The sequence below is a fragment of the Lytechinus pictus genome, chromosome 6, assembly GCF_037042905.1.
Source record: "Lytechinus pictus isolate F3 Inbred chromosome 6, Lp3.0, whole genome shotgun sequence".
Classification (NCBI taxonomy): Eukaryota; Metazoa; Echinodermata; class Echinoidea; order Temnopleuroida; family Toxopneustidae; genus Lytechinus; species Lytechinus pictus.
Genome location: NC_087250.1, coordinates 16,708,060 through 16,727,700, shown reverse-complemented (window position 1 = coordinate 16,727,700; position 19,641 = coordinate 16,708,060). Strand labels below are relative to the sequence as shown.

The 19,641-nt window shown below is 35.8% G+C and overlaps 2 protein-coding genes across 5 annotated transcripts in view; one reads left to right on the top strand and one right to left on the bottom strand.

Annotated features, from left to right (window-relative positions):
- LOC129263733 (uncharacterized) overlaps positions 1–18,213 on the top strand; it is a 26,174-nt gene extending 7,961 nt beyond the window's left edge. Inside the window, exons 2-9 of one of the 3 annotated variants that reach the window (XM_064101060.1) lie at positions 828–1,262; positions 1,721–1,942; positions 6,224–6,310; positions 10,547–10,736; positions 11,376–11,515; positions 11,946–12,042; positions 12,478–12,581; positions 13,663–18,213. In XM_064101060.1, coding sequence (XP_063957130.1) covers positions 833–1,262; positions 1,721–1,942; positions 6,224–6,310; positions 10,547–10,736; positions 11,376–11,515; positions 11,946–12,042; positions 12,478–12,581; positions 13,663–13,856 — 1,464 coding nt within the window. In that variant the 5' untranslated portion in view covers positions 828–832 and the 3' untranslated portion in view covers positions 13,857–18,213. Of the gene's footprint in view, positions 1–793; positions 1,263–1,720; positions 1,943–6,223; positions 6,311–10,546; positions 10,737–11,375; positions 11,516–11,945; positions 12,043–12,477; positions 12,582–13,662 lie in introns of all 3 variants that reach the window. The other 2 variants (XM_064101062.1, XM_064101061.1) reach the window with 2 other exon arrangements.
- LOC129263275 (26S proteasome non-ATPase regulatory subunit 2-like) overlaps positions 17,833–19,641 on the bottom strand; it is a 28,926-nt gene continuing 27,117 nt past the window's right edge. The window contains exons 20-21 of one of the 2 annotated variants that reach the window (XR_010293912.1): positions 18,804–19,641; positions 17,833–18,593 (exon numbers count right to left, since the gene is read on the bottom strand). Coding sequence is in view for 1 of the 2 variants with exons in the window: in XM_064101059.1 (XP_063957129.1) it covers positions 19,574–19,641 (68 nt within the window). In the remaining variant the exon portion in view is untranslated. The other variant, XM_064101059.1, reaches the window with a different exon arrangement.

Sequence of the window (19,641 nt, the reverse complement as noted above, 5' to 3'; positions counted from 1 at the left end):
TTGTGAACAACTCTCCCATTACTTTATTATATATTTCACTTAAACTGCCTCTTTTATCACATCTATCAGTAGATCATGTGTTCTTTCTATAGGAGGGCATGTAATCCAGATTTTTAAAGAATAAATCATGGATAAAGAGTTTGTATCACCATATGAAAAAGCAAAAAGAGACATTTAGGGGGTATTTTATAGTCTATCAAAGGGAAAGTTGATCACATGTGACATCACACATCCTTGTCGCATTGCCAACAGTAGGATCTCCATAGCATTAGTGATTGCAATTTTCAAATGCTCTTATTCTTTGATTTTTCTGTTTCTACACAAGCCTATTTGTTCCAAAGGTTTCATTTCCCTTTAAGGAATAAAACAAGAAAGAAGAAGAAAAAAGGGAAAACAAAGGATATCCTATATTGACCCAGTTTTGAAATGTAGGCTTAATGTCAGATCTTGATAAGATCTTAAGGCATGATTTAGATCACTCTCATTATCAAGTGAATATTTTGATGCTTGCTGATTAGAATTTGTGTTCAGATCTAATAGCTATCTAGATATAGATCTAAGCTGGTAATCTGTTTTATTTTCTCTGTAGATATGTATGTGCATGTAGGCCTAGATTTACATACATCTTCCTTTACTTGTACATGTAGCCCATCAATTGATCTAGCATTTTTGCTTTTTTTCATTGCTGTTTAGTCCTCGAACTAGTGAAATATTCTGCATCACGATAATTTGGCAAAGACGAACAATGTTTATCAGTTAATCTGAACCAATGCCCCTCCCTACCCCATCACAGTGATTTTTTTTGCTGTTCCTCTTAATAATTGTAGAAGTTATGATGTCACAGCCCACGGAGCATATGGAACAAGCATCACATGGCCATCCCCAACCTGGACCTGGTGGCGATACAGACCAAAGGACCGAAATAGTGCTGGATCCAAAGGCGATACGTGACTCGAAACAAGAACAGGATGCAGAGCATGGGAGGGAAGACCCTCCATCTCCTGGAGTTTTGCAGGAGAAGCACTCTAATGATGAAGGCATGGAGAATGAGGATCATGCAGGAGTAAGTGAGGGTGACAAGCATCACCAAGTAGGAGCTCTTGATGGAGAGAGAGGGACATCTGCAGCTCCTGAAGATGTAGCCAAGGATGCGGATCAAGTCCCTGACAGAAGAGAGAAAAACGACACAAATTCTAATTCTACGACTGAACAGGAGGAACACACTGTATCAGGAACTAAAGAGGTTGATTCAGACGAGAATGGTATGTTCATAAATTATGCTTATTTGATTAGGTTATGTATTAAAGATTTTCATTTAGCACGTTTTATTAGAGGTGCACTATAGAGGGATAAAATTTGTTTAATATTTCAGAATCAAGCTTTACATGTCTCGTTTGAAGCAGAATGTTGTGCTGATAGAAATGATGCCATTTTAATAAAGAAAATTGGGTGAAAAATTAGACCAATTTTCTTATTGTGTCATATAATTTATCAACACAACAACCTGCTTCAAATCAGATATTGGTTTTGAAATATCACCCATTTATAGCCCCCTCTAGTTTTGTTTTGTTTTTAATCTGAGATTTGTATGGCTTTGGGTGGTTTACTTTAAGTTTGCAAGTAGGGAATATTTTGCAATGATTCAAAATCTACTGATTGATTTGCAATTAATTGCATCACCCTATTGATAGCAAATTTGCTTTCCGTTCACACTCTACAGATAATATCAAAGCTCTACTGGGTCGTGACCTTCATCACTTGACACGACCTGAGAGGTCGATCCTCTACCGAGAGGGCGCTAGACGCCAAGAAAAAGGTAATATGGAGGGAGCCCTCAAGTGTTATCTTGGAGCCATCACGGGTCTGGCGGAGGGGTCTTCATTTGATGAGCTACCAAAGTGCCTTCACGCCATAGCTGATGTTTACTTTGAGAAGAAGGAATGTATCCTTTGAATTAAATTGCTGATTGATTAGTCTGTTGACAAAGGCTTCAGCTGCATTCCAGTTGGTCTCATTCCAAATGGTCTAATCCTAGTTCGTCTGTATTACCAGTTCATATTCATACTAACTATTCTAATTACCATATCCCATTTAATATGTCTGATTTCCAGTCAGGCTTCTTCAGCTCACATGAGTTGCAGATTGCCATCTATTCATGTTGTAATCAGGCCAAAAAGGATTATTGTAATGGGCTAGTTTTCAAAATCTTCTGCAGACACATTAATCAGCAAGATAAGCTGCAGAGAATAGTGATATTATGTGAAACCCCCCTCTCCATCCCGGTCCAGTGGACATGATTATATTTCTACGATTATTTCAATGGATGATTAAAGGACAAGTCCACCCCAACAAACAGTTGATTTAAATAAAAAGAGAAAAATCCAAAAAGCATAACAGAGCATGATCGGTTAAGGGTTAGCATTGAGGTGAAATTTTTTTTTTTAGATATTTCTATCAAAATTGCTTTTAAGATAATCTTTGATATCTCAGGTTTCGAAGAACTCAGTTTCATGAAGATTGATAAATCCGAAATTCCTGGAATAGTCCATTTTATTAGTGGGGGTGCTATTACCTCTCATCACGGACGGACATTTTTACTCAAATTAAATTCTCTCTAGTTTTATTGTTTTTAAAGTTATTCCAATTTGGTTTAGTTGTTCTTGCACTCTGAACATTAATCTATTATCAAACATAAATTAGTAGGAAAAAAATATTGGGAAGTAATTTTTTTTGGTAGGTGTGAACATTTCCATTTTGAAATTTCCGTCCGTGATGAAAAAAAATATAAAAAGTTTTTTTATTTTTTATCAGAATAGAAATAAAAAATAAAAAGGTGTAGAGGTATCTCACTAAACACTGTACATCATTTTATTTGAACATAGCTGAAATCCATACATTTTATCCATATCATAAACTCAATCAAAAATGATCACGGACGGACATTAATTTCATCACGGACGGACAATGTAAATTCACTCAAATTCAATTCACTCTAGTTTTATTGTTTTCAAAGTTACTCCAATTTGGTTTGGATTTTCTTGTACTCTGAACATTAATCTATCATCAAACATAAATTAGTAGAAAAAATATGGGAAGTAAATTTTTCTGTTAGATGTTAACATTCCATTTTGAAATTTCCGTCCGTGAAGAAATTAATGTCCATCCGTGATCATTTTTATTGAGTTTATGATATGGATAATATGTATGGATTCAGCTTTTTATTCTTTATCAGAATAGAAGCAAAAATATAAGTGTGTAGAAGCATCTCACTAGACACTGTACATCATTTCATTTGAATATAGCTAAAATCCATACATTTTATCCATATCATAAATCAAAATAATCGCAGACGGACATTAATTTCATCACGGACAGACAATGAGCAAATACTGAGCAGATTATGAATTTAATTTTAGTTCCAATTTGCAGTGAAAAATGGTACTGAGAATTATTCAAAACTCAAATGGATGGAAACCTACAACTCTTCACAATTTTTTGTGAAATCTTTCTTTGGCTGTTATTGGGGCTTAATTGTTGTCAGGAATTTTTTTTAAACATAATTGGAATGCAGATAGAGTTGGAAGCTACATGTATGCCAAAAAGCAGGAAATGAAATAGAGCAAGAATAAGTCAAAAGCTGTATATTTCATCAATTGAAGCTTGCAGAAAGTGATGGAAAGGAAGAAAGTAGAATGCATATTCTGATAAGCAGAAAAAAAATTTAAAATTCCATGTACAAACCCATGGAATCACAATGCTTCTACTAAACAGAACATGACATCACGTCCTTGAGGCTTGTGAAAAGTACAAGAATTCTTTTTTTTAAAGTCCATTTTGGAGCTAATTTCGAGCAAATTGCTGATCTGGTAATCTGAAAATGCATACAATTCATATAAAGCTTGCACTGCAGTGTTTACAAGTTTAATTAGTATTTGATTTCAATTTTGGATTCGGTCAGGGCCTAAATACATGAGGGCTGTTGATGTGAAGGGGTGTCTCCACTTTAATATGGACAAAAGATGAATTTGAAGAGAGCCTGGACAAGTGTTGTGGTCATACTTGATCCACCAAACAAGCATAATGATCAGCAACCTGTGAATCTTTTGGATTTACTTAATGGACATTAAAAAAAATATGTGCTCTTCGAAAATTTATGCCTAAAAATGTATGAACATGTATCATCATGATATATCATAAAAAGTATCAACATGATCATTGATCCACTGGATGTTGATTTGGTACCAACTATAGTATTCTCTAATACAGTGTTTACACTTAATCGGCATTTGAATGGGCTCGCGGTTCTGAACCGCGAGCCGATGCAGCATCGGCTTTTTCATAGCGTGTAAACGCGAGTAACTTGCATCGGCTTGCGGTTCAGAACCGGCAATTTGCACCACCAAAGTAGTAGGTTCTGAACCGCGAGCAGATGCAGAATCGGCTTTTTTACTACGTGTAAACAGAAAGCCGATTCTGCATCAGCAATTTGTGCGCATTTCATTTACTTTACCATTGTGACGTAATTGTTAGCGCACTGATCCAGCGTTGTCTTTATTATGACGTATATTGTTGGTGTGCGTATCATTTCAGGTTTTTGCATCGGCTCGCGGTTCTGAACCGCGAGCTGTAACAACGTGTAAACGCAAACCAAAAGCCGATTCTGCATCGGCTTTTGGTTCTGAACCAAATGCCGATTAAGTGTAAACACGGTATAAATTGAAAAAAAGACAATGTGCATTAGGATGTTTGATTTGAAAAGAACTGTGTTTAAAAGCAATCATATGGCTAGATTATTTTGTGTGTCTAGCATAGAAATCATGTTGCTACAACTTAAATCAAGTTGTAGCAACTTGACTGAAGTTGTAGCAACTTGATTGTGCAACTAATGTTGTTTAATTATAAAATATTAAAAAATGTACAAATCATCAATATAATAGCATTTGTTCCCCCAAACAAGTAATAAGAACTTCTTACAAGGTACTTCCAATGTATTTTAATTGTGTCCGTCCGTGATGTCCGTCCGAGATGTCCGTCCGAGATGGAAAATATTTGCAATTCTCTCAGAAGTTTGATATTGGTTAAGAATTCAATATGCTGAACATAGAAGCTAACATACCTGAGTGTAAGTTGCATTAACAATTATTTGTCAAAGTTAAGCTATTTAGATAGAAACAATAAAAATGTTCAAAAATTCTGAAAACCACATTTCTATCATGTCCGTCCGTGATATGGCACATTTAGTGGCTACCTATGTTTGTAGGTAACCATGGCAACAAACTTTTTTCATCATTCAGCATACTTTGTCCTACCCTTCACTATAAAACACAAAGGAACCATGTTCATCTTATTCCTAATTTGTTACAAGCCTTCAAAGTTTTCAAAATCTATCAAATGTCCGTCCGTGATGAACCGATCACGCTCACCACTGAAAATTTCATCAAAATCGGATGTAAAATAAGAAAGTTATGACATTTCAAAGTTTCGCTTAATTTCACAAAACAGTTCTATTCACATTCTGGTCGGTATGCAAATAAGGAGACTGATGACGTCATCCACTCACTATTTCTTTTGTATTTTATTATATGAAATTTTCTAATTTTCTCCTCATTGTCAAGTGAAACATGATTAATTCCTCCCTGAACATGTGTAGATAGCATTGTTTTATACTATATGGTTCAGTCAAGTTGGTCCTTCTTGCCAAATCTGTAAAAAATTAAAAATTGTATAATTCAAACAATAAAAAAAAGAAATAGTGAGTGATGGACAATATCGACTGACTCACCTAATTGTGCATATCACAGTTTTGTGAAAAATAAGCAAAACTTAAAAATTCCATAACTTTCTTATTTTACGTCCGATTTTGATGAAATTTTCAGCGTTATACTTGTTTCATTTTTCTCTATTTATTCAAATCAACATTTTTCTGGGGTAGACTTGACCTTTAACAGTTCACACCAGTTTTCCATATTGTTCTATCATTCACGCTTGAAAAATGAGGGTTATTTTGCATGTGCCAAATTTGAAGAAGGTCAGGTGATCAAGACTTGAATTTAAATGGTGTTTCGAGAATGTTCAACATCAAATACACAGCTCACAGCATAAAAATCTGCATTTACACAAAAAATAATAATCTCAGGCTTCTCAGGTTTATGTTTTTCACTCGTATTTGTTGAATTGTGGGAGCTTTCTTTGTTTGTTTTTTTCTTAACATTTGATCCTTCAGATGAAAAAGCTGTATATTTTATCCAGGCAGAGAAAATGTACTATGAAACAGCTCTGATAGACATTGTCAGTCTGCCGAAAGATACAGGTAAGACTGGATAGGCTTAAATATGCATGTAAAAGCCAAAGTAATGATTTGACAGGCTCTTCAAAAAGCAAAACTAGCTTATCTGAAAAAAGGTAATTCTTCTTCTTCATACGGTCACACTTAAGGACGTTCCACAGTTATGTTTGTGCGCATTATGATCTGCGCATATTTTACACTCTGCGCGCTGACGTCACAATGGATCATGAACTGGTGATTTAACCAGCTGTAGGTAATGTGAGCTGATTTTTCTCCTTATCTGCACTAACTTCAGATCTGATGTGTTATTTTATGAAGCTAATAAACTAGAATTATTCCATGGACCATTTTTTAATTCCTCTACAGTTTCAAAATACTTTTCTCTAGCTGTAGTGCTGCAAAGTATGATAAATATGACCCCGAGTATGAATAAATGGAAAAGTGGTTCGGAATTTTTCCTCACATAGATACAAAGCTTTTGGCGCGTTTTCGGGTGTTTTAAGAAGCAAATTTGCTCTAATAAGAGTGCTGGTAGTTTGAAAACAAGCACATGAACCCATATTTTTTTATGTTTGCACCTCTTCGGTATACCTTCCTCTACAACTTTGCAAAGTTTGGTGAAAATGACATGGGCTTTGACTAAAGTGCAGCATTTCTTTTACTTCTCAAGTTTGTTATTGAAATTTGAAATGTTTGAAGTATCTTTCCCGCAATTTCTGAGAACTGAGTGTGTTGTTAGACTTTAATGACCAAACAATTGACAGCAATATAAATAAATAATCCATCTTACGGATACAATTATTGATCATATAACAACATTTGATGAAATCTTCCTGGATTTTGACTGAGTAATATAGCTTTAAACTCATTGTTGTGATCTCGTGAGGTCTAAATATGCCAAATACTTTTGGATGCACAATTCTTAAGAACATCATCCATTTTGGGTTAACTTTGAAGCTCTATAGCAAAAAATCAAGCACATGGACACATGTTAATTTTTGTATATTTGGAATATTCAGATGCTAAAGTATCTTTATGCAAAGTATGATGAAAATGACATGGATTTTCAATGTTTGGGAGCAAGACTGCGGAACTACTCGCATTTTAGACGGTATATCAACAGACTTTTGCTTTTTTTCGGCGCATTTTGGGCTGTTTCAAGCCAACTCGCAACATTTTGGACACTGATAGTTTAAAAACGAGCACATGGACCCTATATTTTTAATATTTTAACGGCTTTAGAATATATTCCTCTACAAATTTAGAGAGTATGATGAAAATGACATGGATTTTGAATGTTTGGGAGCGAAATACGGGACCATTTGCATTTTAGACGGTATTATTAGACTTTTGCACGTTTTCGGCGAATTCGGCGCACTTTAGGCGATTTTCAAGCCAACTCGCAACAGTTTGGACCCTGATAACTAAAAAACGAGCAAATGGACCCTATATTTTTAATATTTTAACGGCTTTAGAATATATTCCTCTACAAATTTAGAGAGTATGGTGAAAATGACATGGATTTTGAATGTTTGGGAGCGAAATACGGGACAATTTGCATTTTAGACGGTATTATTAGACTTTTGCACGTTTTCGGCGAATTCGGCGCACTTTAGGCGATTTTCAAGCCAACTCGCATCACTTTGGACATTAATAGTTAAAAAACGAGCACATGGACCCTATATTTTTAATATTTTAACGGCTTTAAAATATATTCCTCTACAAATTTAGAGAGTATGATGAAAATGACATGGATTTTGAATGTTTGGGAGCGAAATACGGGACCATTTGCATTTTAGACGGTATTATTAGACTTTTGCACGTTTTCGGCGAATTCGGCGCACTTTAGGCGATTTTCAAGCCAACTCGCAACAGTTTGGACCCTGATAACTAAAAAACGAGCAAATGGAACCTATATTTTTAATATTTTAACGGCTTTAGAATATATTCCTCTACAAATTTAGAGAGTATGGTGAAAATGACATGGATTTTGAATGTTTGGGAGCGAAATACGGGACCATTTGCATTTTAGACGGTATTATTAGACTTTTGCACGTTTTCGGCGAATTCGGCGCACTTTAGGCGATTTTCAAGCCAACTCGCATCACTTTGGACACTAATAGTTAAAAAACGAGCACATGGACCCCATATTTTTAACTTCCCTACACCTTTGATATGCATTCCTCTACAATTAAGCCAAATTTGATGAAAATGACATGGATTTTGAAAAAAGTGCAGCTTACAACATGACGAAAAACCTCCCTTTGATAACACTATACCCCAGATTTTCTCAATGAATTCTCTTCTCCAATTACGAAAACCCTACAGCCCCAGGCATGCAATGTAAGTACCAAAACACCTGTTTCTTGACCTCGGTCCGAAGATAACAAAACAGCCCGAGTGCGGTCCGGGAAAACATGTCGCCATTTTTTATTCACTTACTTTCCTTATTTCGAGGTTGATTTTCTTCGTTCGAAATTGAAAATGGGCTAACGTTGAATTTCTGAATACAATATGCCTTTGAAAACGTGATTAAATATCGAATACAATAATTTAATTCCGAATGTCCTTCTACAGGCGGAGAAGACTTACGTAATAGCACAGCTGTTGTTTATCATTTCGTCCTTGGCTCAACGCTCATAATCTGGCCTGTGGGGATTACCTGGCCAAGCGGGGTTGATCAGGCGGGTGTTTCATAAAGCTGTTCGTAAGTTAAGAGCGACTGGTGATCATGTCTTGCGGTAAATGGTACAAACCATTGACGATGATCACCAGTCGTTGTTAAAGTCGCTCTTAACTTACGAAAAGCTTTATGAAACGACCCCCAGGGCTTGGAAATGATGTTTTAGATTTTCAAACGCAAAATGGGGTGAAATACCGCAGTTTGCAATCTGATCTGCGGTCCGTTCCCAAACGGGGGTAAGACGTAATGAAATACTTTTTTAATTTTTGAATAGATTCACGTCTTTGAAGATTTATTTTTTCCGAGTTTTTGCACCATTTTTGCCAAATGAGGGCGCTGCTGACTCCAAATAGATATAGTTTTACCAATTAAAACACTTTTTATTACTTTGGTATCTACTAAGTTACATATTCTGAAAGTTTGATGAAGTTTGATGCGTTATCCACTGAGTAAAGATGACTTAAACTCATTTGGTGAATTCGTGAGGTCTAAGAGAGGCATAATTCCATAATTCTCTTGATTGCGCAACATTTCATATCTTTCAAATACGGCGACTTTGAAGACCCGTAGAAAAAAAATAAGCACATGAACCTATATTATTTTTTGCATTTTAATAATGCATAGATACCAAAGTAACTCTCTGCAAAATTTGGTGAAAATGACATGGACTTCATTTTAACTGTGGAACGTCCTTAAAAAGTGTAAAAAAAATTTGCAGACTGTTTGGAAATTATTGCAAGATTACAAGGTGTGCACATCATAGGCTTAAGTGAACCCAGAATTTTTGACCTTGATTTTTAAAACTTTTGTTATTTTTTTTTCTGCATTCAGTCAAGTACTTGTGAGGTTTATAGTTGATCAATTCGACAAGTTATATCATTTTAATTCTCCAGTACTTTTTATACGCCCGTCCTACGGGACTTATTGTGGTATCATGCTTGTTGCTCGGTGTCCATTCATCTGTCTGTCCATCCGTCCCATAACTTTTCTTTGTAAATGCGATAACTTCAGTTTGACTTAACCTAGGTTTATATAATTTGGTGGGTATGATACTAGCATGAATCCCAGGAAGCTTATTGATTTTGACGTCCAAAGGTCAAAGTCACAGTGACATGTATCGTACTCTTCTGCAGTCCTTTTAAACATGAAACTTCAGTTTATCTTAACCTAGCCTCATTTACATGATATTTGGTGTGTATAAACTAGCATGGATCCCAGGAATTCTATTGATTTTGAGGTCAGAAGGTCAACTTTAGGTGAAGTCACCACCTTCCACTTTTCTTGCTTAGGCAGTAACTCCATTTCACGCGTTACAGGCAGGTGTATTATGTGCTCGCTTTGAATGACTTGTTAGTTTTAGAATGGCTGGTCACATTTGCGTTGTGCTATTTTGTCCTGTGACCCTTTTCTGTGAAAAAAAATCAAAGACTCTGGCTCCTACCATCGATGGATCTTAAAGTTCAATGAAAAGAAAGTGAAAAGAAAGAAAATGAAAAGTTAAAGATAAAAAGTTTTAACAGCTCATCAGCGACATCTCACCATAGCTGTATGTTCAATAATCTGTTTGTTTTCAACAGACTCTAAAGCTGAGAACAGACAAAACGTTGAGGATGGTGATGGAGAACATCATGATCAACAATATATTGAATGGTCTGATAAGGAGACTTGCCATGAGAAAAATGGATACCCTGACGATGACCTTTCACCTGGCGCTAAGAAAGGTCAAGAATTTGAGAATTTGGCTAGACTCTGTCTCCGGGAGGGGAAGTAAGTTTTTCCACATTATACATTCATTCTTATTTCTTAAATTTTTGTTTGAATTATTGTTGATCTTCATGTTTTATTCTCATTTGTTATTATCGTACATGGTCGAACCATGGTACATGTAGATTGAGATTAATGACTGGCAGATGTTTAATGCCATAGGGAACTGTTTTATTGTAAATTCATTCGCTTTCCCTGACCTAGCAGCTAGTTGACCAAGGCTAATCAAGCTTGACAGAGACTAATCGATGTCTGAAAAATTCTCACTGGTAGTCTGGTACATCTAGCTTGCTTCCCCCAAAAGATGTCTTTGTCACAGGCATTAATGCTTTTTGCAAAGTGCAGGGCCAGCAAATAATACTTCATTCCACATGAAAGCTTAGTCGGCATGCACAAACCCTTCATTTTCGCAATTCGCAATTCGCATACTGCATAATGCAGTGTCTGAAGTAGTGATACTAGATTCACTGTGTACTGTGTGGCTGGCTCTATTTATTTGACACAGACAGAGCCTTTGGCATCTAGTCCTAACTCTAGACTAGTTATTGGTTGAAGTGTCAGATATAAGTCTGTGATTGCAGACAAAAAAATGAAAGCTGACACCCCCACTGAGGTTAATGTTACTGCTTTCTTTCTACTCAGGCTACAGCTTGCTCTTGATTACTGTGGGAAAGCAACCAAGATGTATCAGACCGAATACGGAGAAGATCATCCCATCACCGTTGCTGCACTGGATCTATTTACTGTCATATATGCTGATGTAGGCAAGAAGCTATATTCAGGTTAGAATTGTGATATTATCAGGAGGGATGCTTGTTTGAAAATTCAATTTCAATTTAATTGTAATTCAATGTCAATTAAATTTCGATTGAAATCAATTTCAAACTACTTCAATTTAATTCCAGTGTGAATTCTTATTCAAATTCAATTGAAATTCAATTTCCATTCAATCTCAATTCAATTTCAGTTCAATTGTAATTTCAGTTAAATTTCTATTCAATTTCAATTCAATTTCTCTGTTGCTATCTCACTCTTGCTCTCCATCTCTTACACACACCTTTTTCCCTTTTCCCCTCTTTTTATTTCTCCTTCCCTCTCACATAATTATCTTCCTCTCTCTCTCTCTCTCTTTCCTTTTCCATTTCTTCCTCTTTCCCTCAATCTTTCCCTCCTCTTTCCCTCAATCTTTCCCTCCAACCTTCCTACATACAGATGCTATGCAGAAGTTTGAGAAGGAAGAGGAGGAATTGAAGTCTGAAAGATCACATGATGTGTCACCTGACAATAATGAACCAGAACTAAGGCAGAGGTGAGTTACCAGATAAAAGAAAGGAAATTCTGGTAGTGTAATAGTTTGTCACGGAGATAAGTGTTTGTGTGCACAGCTATATTATCAGAAGCGGATTTTGGGGGAACTCACATTAAAATGTACTTTGTATTCTAGGTCTTTGTTATTAAAAATCAAAAGAAAAGAGATTCTGATAGTGTAATATTTTGGCATGGAGTTAAGTGTTTGTGTGCACAGCTGTATCCTTATTATACAGAATCAGATTTTGGGGGGACTCACATTAAATATGTATTCTATTTTTTTTAAATTAAATTTATTGGTAACACTGAGGAAAACTTCAGGAAACAACCCGTAGGAAAATGAGATAAGAAGTTGAATTGTTCACATGTATGACATTGAACATATTTTCGTAATATGGTAAGCTTTTTGGCTTTTATTTTGTATTTCAACATTTAGATTTACGAGCACTGATAACAAAGAAGTGAATGGTGTTGAAGACAGGACAATAGATGAAGGGGTTCATCGAGGAGAACTGGAACCGACTTCACTCGAGGATCGAGGTGAATGAAAACCAAATTACCTTCATTTTCGTACTTTTCTTCCTTTACAAGCCTGTTTATATGGCTTTACTGCTCACAGTGATGTATATTTTGTCCATTATTAAATATGCAACATGCTGCATATATGTGCCATATATTTCACAAACATTCCCCCTTTCGTAACCTTAACAAGGGGAAATTATTGAGAGCGTATTCATGTTTTTTTTTTTGTATACTTGGATTTATTAATAATAGCAATAAAAGAAAACGTATTTCTATAGTGCATGACATAATCTAATGTACAAACCCTTCACTGGAGTTAAGAGGTCTGGGGTCCGTTGCAGAAAGAGTTGCGTTTAAACCCAAGTCAAAATATCATTCGCAAGTCCAAAATGCGTGTTGTTAATTGGTTGAAAATCAAGTTGCGTGTGATTTTTAGAGTTGCAATTGATTGCAACTCTTTCTGCAACGGGCCCCTGGATATGCAGTCTACAATGGCTTGTGTTTTTGAAGGCCCTCCTGAAATTGAAACAGTAAGTATATGTGCTAGTCTTGTGTGAAGACCAACTTGTTGATCAAACTTTCAATGAGGGTTTGCCCCTGCAGACTATGCAAGATACACAATGTGTATGTTCTTTACAATATACAAATCAACAAATTTGATTAATATTGATAATAATTTAAAATTTTATACTGTATAAACATTGGAATGGGCATGTTACGGCTGTTATAGTCTCATATTCAGCCTTTGAGCGTTGAGCTGTGAGCGTTTGGAGCATTGTGGCCCAGTGGATTAGTCTCTGGACTTTGAAACAGAGGGTCGTGGGTTCAAATGCCAGCCATGGCGTAGTTTCCTTCAGCAAGAAATTTCCACATTGTGCTGCACTCAACCCAGGTGAGGTGAATGGGTACCTGGCGGGAATTTATTCCTTGAAATACCTAGCGCTGGAAAGGCTGCTTCAGCTACAGCCGGGGTAATAATATCCAAGTCCTTTGGAAGTGCATAGAGACGTTATTCATAATGTGTTATGCGCTGTACAAGAACTGACTATTATTATTATTTACAGATTTTTACTAATTTTCCATCCTTCCTTTTCACCAGATGATTGGGTCATGACGGTCCTTCTCATGCTGATCTTCTTCTTGGCAACCGTTTTCATCGTCATAGTGATATCGTCGATCTACTGCTATAATAACAACAGGACGGGTTACTGCGCGCAGACAAGGGGCGACATCAATTACTGGTACATGTACGGCAGACAGGTCATTCACAATATCAGGAAAAGTTTCAGATGAAGAATCCTCGACCAGTTGCTAAAGCCACTGCCTCACCTGTTGGGCGTTTCATTTAAAGCTGTTACAATTTTATGAGCAACTGGTGACCCTCTCTTGTGGTAAATGATATTCACCATTAACCGTTCATTGGTGATTATGAAGCACGTAAGAAAGGTTCACCAGTCATTCTTTAAGTTGCCCTTAACTTTATATGAACAGCTTTATCAACAATTTTTACCAGAGACTGGTAACCCTTTCTTGTTCTGAATGAGGTAAGAAAGGTTCACCAGTCATTCTTTAAGTTGCCCTTAACTTTATATGAACAGCTTTATCAACAATTTTTACCAGAGACTGGTAACCCTTTCTTGTTCTGAATGAGGTAAGAAAGGTTCACCAGTCATTCTTTAAGTTGCCCTTAACTTTATATGAACAGCTTTATCAACAATTTTTACCAGAGACTGGTAACCCTTTCTTGTTCTGAATGAGGTAAGAAAGGTTCACCAGTCATTCTTAAACTCGCTCTTAACTTTAATACCAACCGCTTTATCACCGATTTTTACGAAAGACTGGTAACCCTTTCTTGTTCTAAATGATATCGCTATGTGCAAATAGGTGACATGTTGATGATTACTGATGAAAAGACGCTTCTGCTATGTCTGTGGCTCTCACTTTTGACAGTTTGATAGCAGGGCCCTGGGAATGGCTTTCTTATGAGGGATGCTGATGTACATAAATTTGACAAGCAAAAAAAAAGTGGGTTTCACCACAAAATGAAAGTCATTTTATTTTGGTTCCTGCAAATGTGACAAGCAAAAAAAGAAAAAAGTTTCACTAAAAATGTACTAGGTCCTTTGTGTTATATTTATTGATTTTGCCACACCTACCAGGAATTCCAGGGGATGCTGCCTATGTAAAATAACACCCCCGCTTCCCAGGGCCATGTTGGATAGTTCCGTCCATTTCAAAGATCAGAGATCATTTTCCGTCCATATACAGGTTTATGATTCACTATTTGCGCACTTGTGAAAATAAGGGGTCGGACTGGTGACACAACATTTGCTCCTGCGACATTTGCTCTAGTCTATCTCAGAGGTAATAAGAGTTTTTGGTTCAGAATAGTGTATAGATCAAGATTTAGGCCCGTATTCTGATCTCAGGTTTAAATTGAACCCTAGTTTAAAGGTGTAGTTTAACTATGGAAAGCCAATTTGGGCACAAATCCCTAACAGTACACATCCAATTTATTAACTCATTTGACACTCATATTGTCCATAATTATGAAAAATTATGAAAACGAAAGGAAACAAAATAGTAAACAATATACAACAAAAACAGAATTTTTGGCTGCCCAAAATTATTGTAGAGTTAGACCTTTGTCAAGTTAAACCTGACTTTAAATTACGGGCCTATGGGTTTATTTAGTTTTTGAGGTTAGATTTTATGTGTTGCTTAAAGTGCAGATTTTCTTTCGGAGCAATTGTCTCCGGAGCAAATGTAATGGAACTGTCAGAGTACATTATACTTTTCACACAAATGACTTGTTAGTATGAAGTACATGTATATAACGAATGTCCTAACAAAGTAATGACAATTTTGTTAGACATTGATTGAAATTTGGTGGGGGGTGTTTGTTGAAGTGATTGTTCAGTGATATTCATTGGCAGCTGTTGTAAGCTCCTGAATATCTTGTATATGATTGATTTAGAGCAAATTTGTAAGTGAAAATTATTGAACACATAATAATGAAACATCCCCCTTATATCTTGTTTATTGCAGACTGAACTGAAATAGAATAGACAACATTTACTTTTTTTAACCCCCCCACTATGATGTTTTGGCTCTAAAAAATAAAGTATGTCCATGTTATTTACATGGTTTTGTCTCTTAAGTTTAGGGGTTACAGGTTTTATTTGTCTTCATGAAGTTTTGAAGATAAACAGCAATTTGATTCTGAAAACAAAATTGAGAATTTATGCAGGGGGAGGGGGGGACACACTCCAATGTATTAACCTTATCTAGGCCAGGGGGGGGGGGGCTCAGAGGCCCCCCTCAAAAATTTGCGCAATATTTTCGCCGTGCGAAATTTTTTGATCGCGCTGCTGCTGACTTTTTACTTTCAATTCTTGCACATTTTTTTGACCAAATTTGCAATGCCCAGGTACGCGGTTCCGAAATTATGCAACATTTTGTAACTGCATGTCAAACCAAAATTTGCGTGATTTCATGTACAAAGTCAATGTGAAATGTGTTTTCAACAAAAAATCATAAAGTATGATTATTTTTAGTTTTGCTGGTCTAAATGGATTTATTTTATGCTGTTTGTGATCTTATTAGAGTCCCAGACAAAGTTCATCGAAAAAACAATGAAAAAAAGGACCAAAGGAATACATATGAAATTGCAAAAACTAATACATAAAAAATTGATCTAATATCACATTTTTTTCACATACATTTGCTAAGAACACCACAAAGAGTTTCTGCACCAAAAATTAGAACAATTGGAGCTTCATTTAGGGAGTTAGAGGACAAAAGTATGAGTTTGCATACTAATTACGCAAAAATTAGCATAATCAATTAATGGCAATTTGCATGAAATAGATTAATATAGAATTTTGTAGATTATATCCCAGACAACCTGCATGGCAATTTTCAGCACGAGATCTCAAGGGAACCCGCCCCCTCCGGCCATATGATCTCCCAAAATACCCCCGCCTAGATAGGGTTAAGCATGTCTTACCCTTCTGTACATGTAATCCAGATATGAGGCTCAGAAATATTGCTGCCCCCTCCCCCATGATGTCCAAAAGTTACCTTATAACAATTTTTTGCCGTGCATGTATCTCTATGCTTTAAAAACACGATGTGAAACATTGATGGGGAGGTGCACGTTGACCTCCAGTCCTTTTGGGGTTAACTAGACGAACTGGATATCTGCCTGTTTTCAATAAATAACTAAATTCTCCAATTGAATGATATATACTTTAAAAAAATTGTGTCAATTCCTTAACTTGTACCTTGCTAAATTCAACTCTTTTATATTATATTTATAGATGTTTAATGCATTGTTAATTATTTGTGCTCTTCTTTGTACATTCGTTTAACTTTTAATAGTAGTCTTTCATGTTGAGCCAATTGCAAAGTATAGTACATTTTGATTTTATGTGTTTTATATTTTGTTCCTTTTGGAAATATTGATGATTATTTATTGTTACATTGTATGTGACTACACAGATTTTGTAATGTTTATAAATTTTGATTATTTAAATGAAAATAAACTCATGCATGCCATTTTCTCTTAAAAACCTCATGTCTTGTCTAATGACTGTATTCAAAGATGATCGACAAAGAACAGCTGGGAGGTCTTTGTTGAAACTTGGTGAACCGGTTGAGGAGCAGAATTCAGCGATGGCAACATGTTGCATGTATTCACACATAATATTTTACATATTATCATGTCCAGGAACAGTGGTTGCATTTGCTGCCCCACGGAAAGTCACAATTTTAGTGACCATCCCACAGTCAAACAGGATTTTGGTAATCTTTGTAGCTAGGAAATTTCAAATATGTTGTTTGTCCAGAGCCGAAGACAAAACTGCCGTTTTGAATCACTAATTTTCGACAAAGAATTCTCGATTGTGTTTGTTGTGAAGGGCACCTGACAATGTATTTATATGCATTTTTGTCCTTGAACCCTTCATACCTCACAGAGTTAAATCGCCCTTTTAATTTATGCCCAATACACTACACATTCTCTCAAAGTGTACTTGCCCATTTCTCTCTTTATTTCTCTTCCTCTATCTCTCCCTCTCTCATATCTCTGTATTTTTTTTAAAGTCTACTTGCTTCCCTCTCTCCTGCTCTCTCTCTCTTAGCTCTCCAAGTCTTTGTCTCTTTCTACTTAAACATTTCTTTTATTTCTTCTTTTTATCTCTATCTTCTCTTTGCAAACTTGATAAATTACCCTGTAAAAAAATAATTACACTAATGTGAAACAAACTTTGTGCTTGACACAAAAACAATTTTAATCTGTTTGAATATTCATGCCTAAACAGTCTATTCAGAATGCGACAATACAAATACATGTACATCATTACTATCAAGTTGATATCTACAAAATAATTATATTGGTCTCCTTTGCAAGTGGACCATACACAAACCTAGCTTTTTCATGAATATCCATGACCTGTATAACATAACATTCAAGTTTCATAGTAAGTCTATTACAAGCCATGTATAAAATGGTACATCAATTGTAAATATTGATTGTACCTCTTTATCTCAAATTATTAGGCTTCTTTCTTAGAATTATCAATGCGATACACTTCTGTAAGTTTGAAGAGTTTCAAGAAAGTATCAAAATAAATAAGGTCACAAGCTTCATCTAGCATACTGCATATTCTGTCAAAGTGAACAGCGTGCTTTATTTTTTTGTGAGAAAATCCTGATGAATTTTGACTAGAACAAACAAAAATCTGTTCGAGTGTCAAATGCTCATGATGAAATGAATTTGAATCCAAGTGTTTTGTAGCCAATTGTCCATACCAGACTCTTGTTTCGGAACAAGGGGGTCAATATGCGTGTTGTAGAAGCACCAGCACAGTTATATAATTGGTACCCAATGCACTGGTTGAAGATAATAAAAACAAGTGACCGAGGATGAATTTGTTTTATCATATTTCTATTCAAATCTAATGCTGATTAGCAAACTATCTGTGATCAGTTGGGTGTTTCATAAAGGTGTTTGTAAGTTTCAAGCGACTTTATGATTGGCCAGTGATCCTTTCTTAGGAACTAAGAAAAAACAATGAACATGTTATTACCCCAAGAGAGGATCACCACTCGTTCGTAAAATAACTCATAACTTACGAACAGCTTTATGAAACACCCACCAGGCGTCCATTTCATAAAGAATTACAATAATTGTAGCTTTACAATGATGGCAACTATCGTGGAAACCTTGCATGTGACTGGCTGTTAAGCCATACTGCGATGGTAGTTGCCATATTGGCAAAGAAAAGTTGTGACTCTTTATGGTCTTGGTTGAACTAAGTAATTGTTAACACTTTAATTTCCTAGTTGAACCTTAATTAATTCAAGTACACAGGCATTGAGAAGTCAACTTTCCATTAGTCAAATAATCGCCAAACTTTTAGAATTACTTTCTGACCAGAATGTGTAAAACATTAGTATTTTTCATCTTATAAATCAATTTTGGCCAAGGTCAAACAAATTTCTATGGCCCGAAGAAATCTGACTTATTCAGATTTTACCGTCCGACATACATATATGACGCCATTCATGCCAACATGATGTCAATGTGGGACCTGTCTCGACAACATAGTCGTAATTAAAAGAGGGTAACTTGTAACAAGAAGGAAAATCCTCTCAATATTTAGGTCAATGATGTTGGTTGCGTATGATGAATATCATACTAATAAACTGTCTTTAGAATAGGGTGGCTGGATGTCTCAAACAAGGGCCACGCTCTCGATATTTAGGTCACAGAAGTTGGATGCAATTAATAAATATCACACAAACAATCTGTCTTTAGAATAGGGTAGCTGGTTATTAAAAGAGGTCCCATGTTCTCACAGACTGCTGAGTGGATTAAGTTGGTTATGATCGATGTACATCAAACAACTAAGCAGTCTTTAGAATGGAGTAGTTGGTTGTTTCAAAGAAGAGCCACTCCCTCAGTGACGAAGAGAAAAGGAAACTGGTTTAGAAAAACCCTGGAATCATTGCTCAAAATCTGGGTTCTTTTTCAAGATGACAAATCCCTCCATGATAGGTGTGCTTGGAAGAT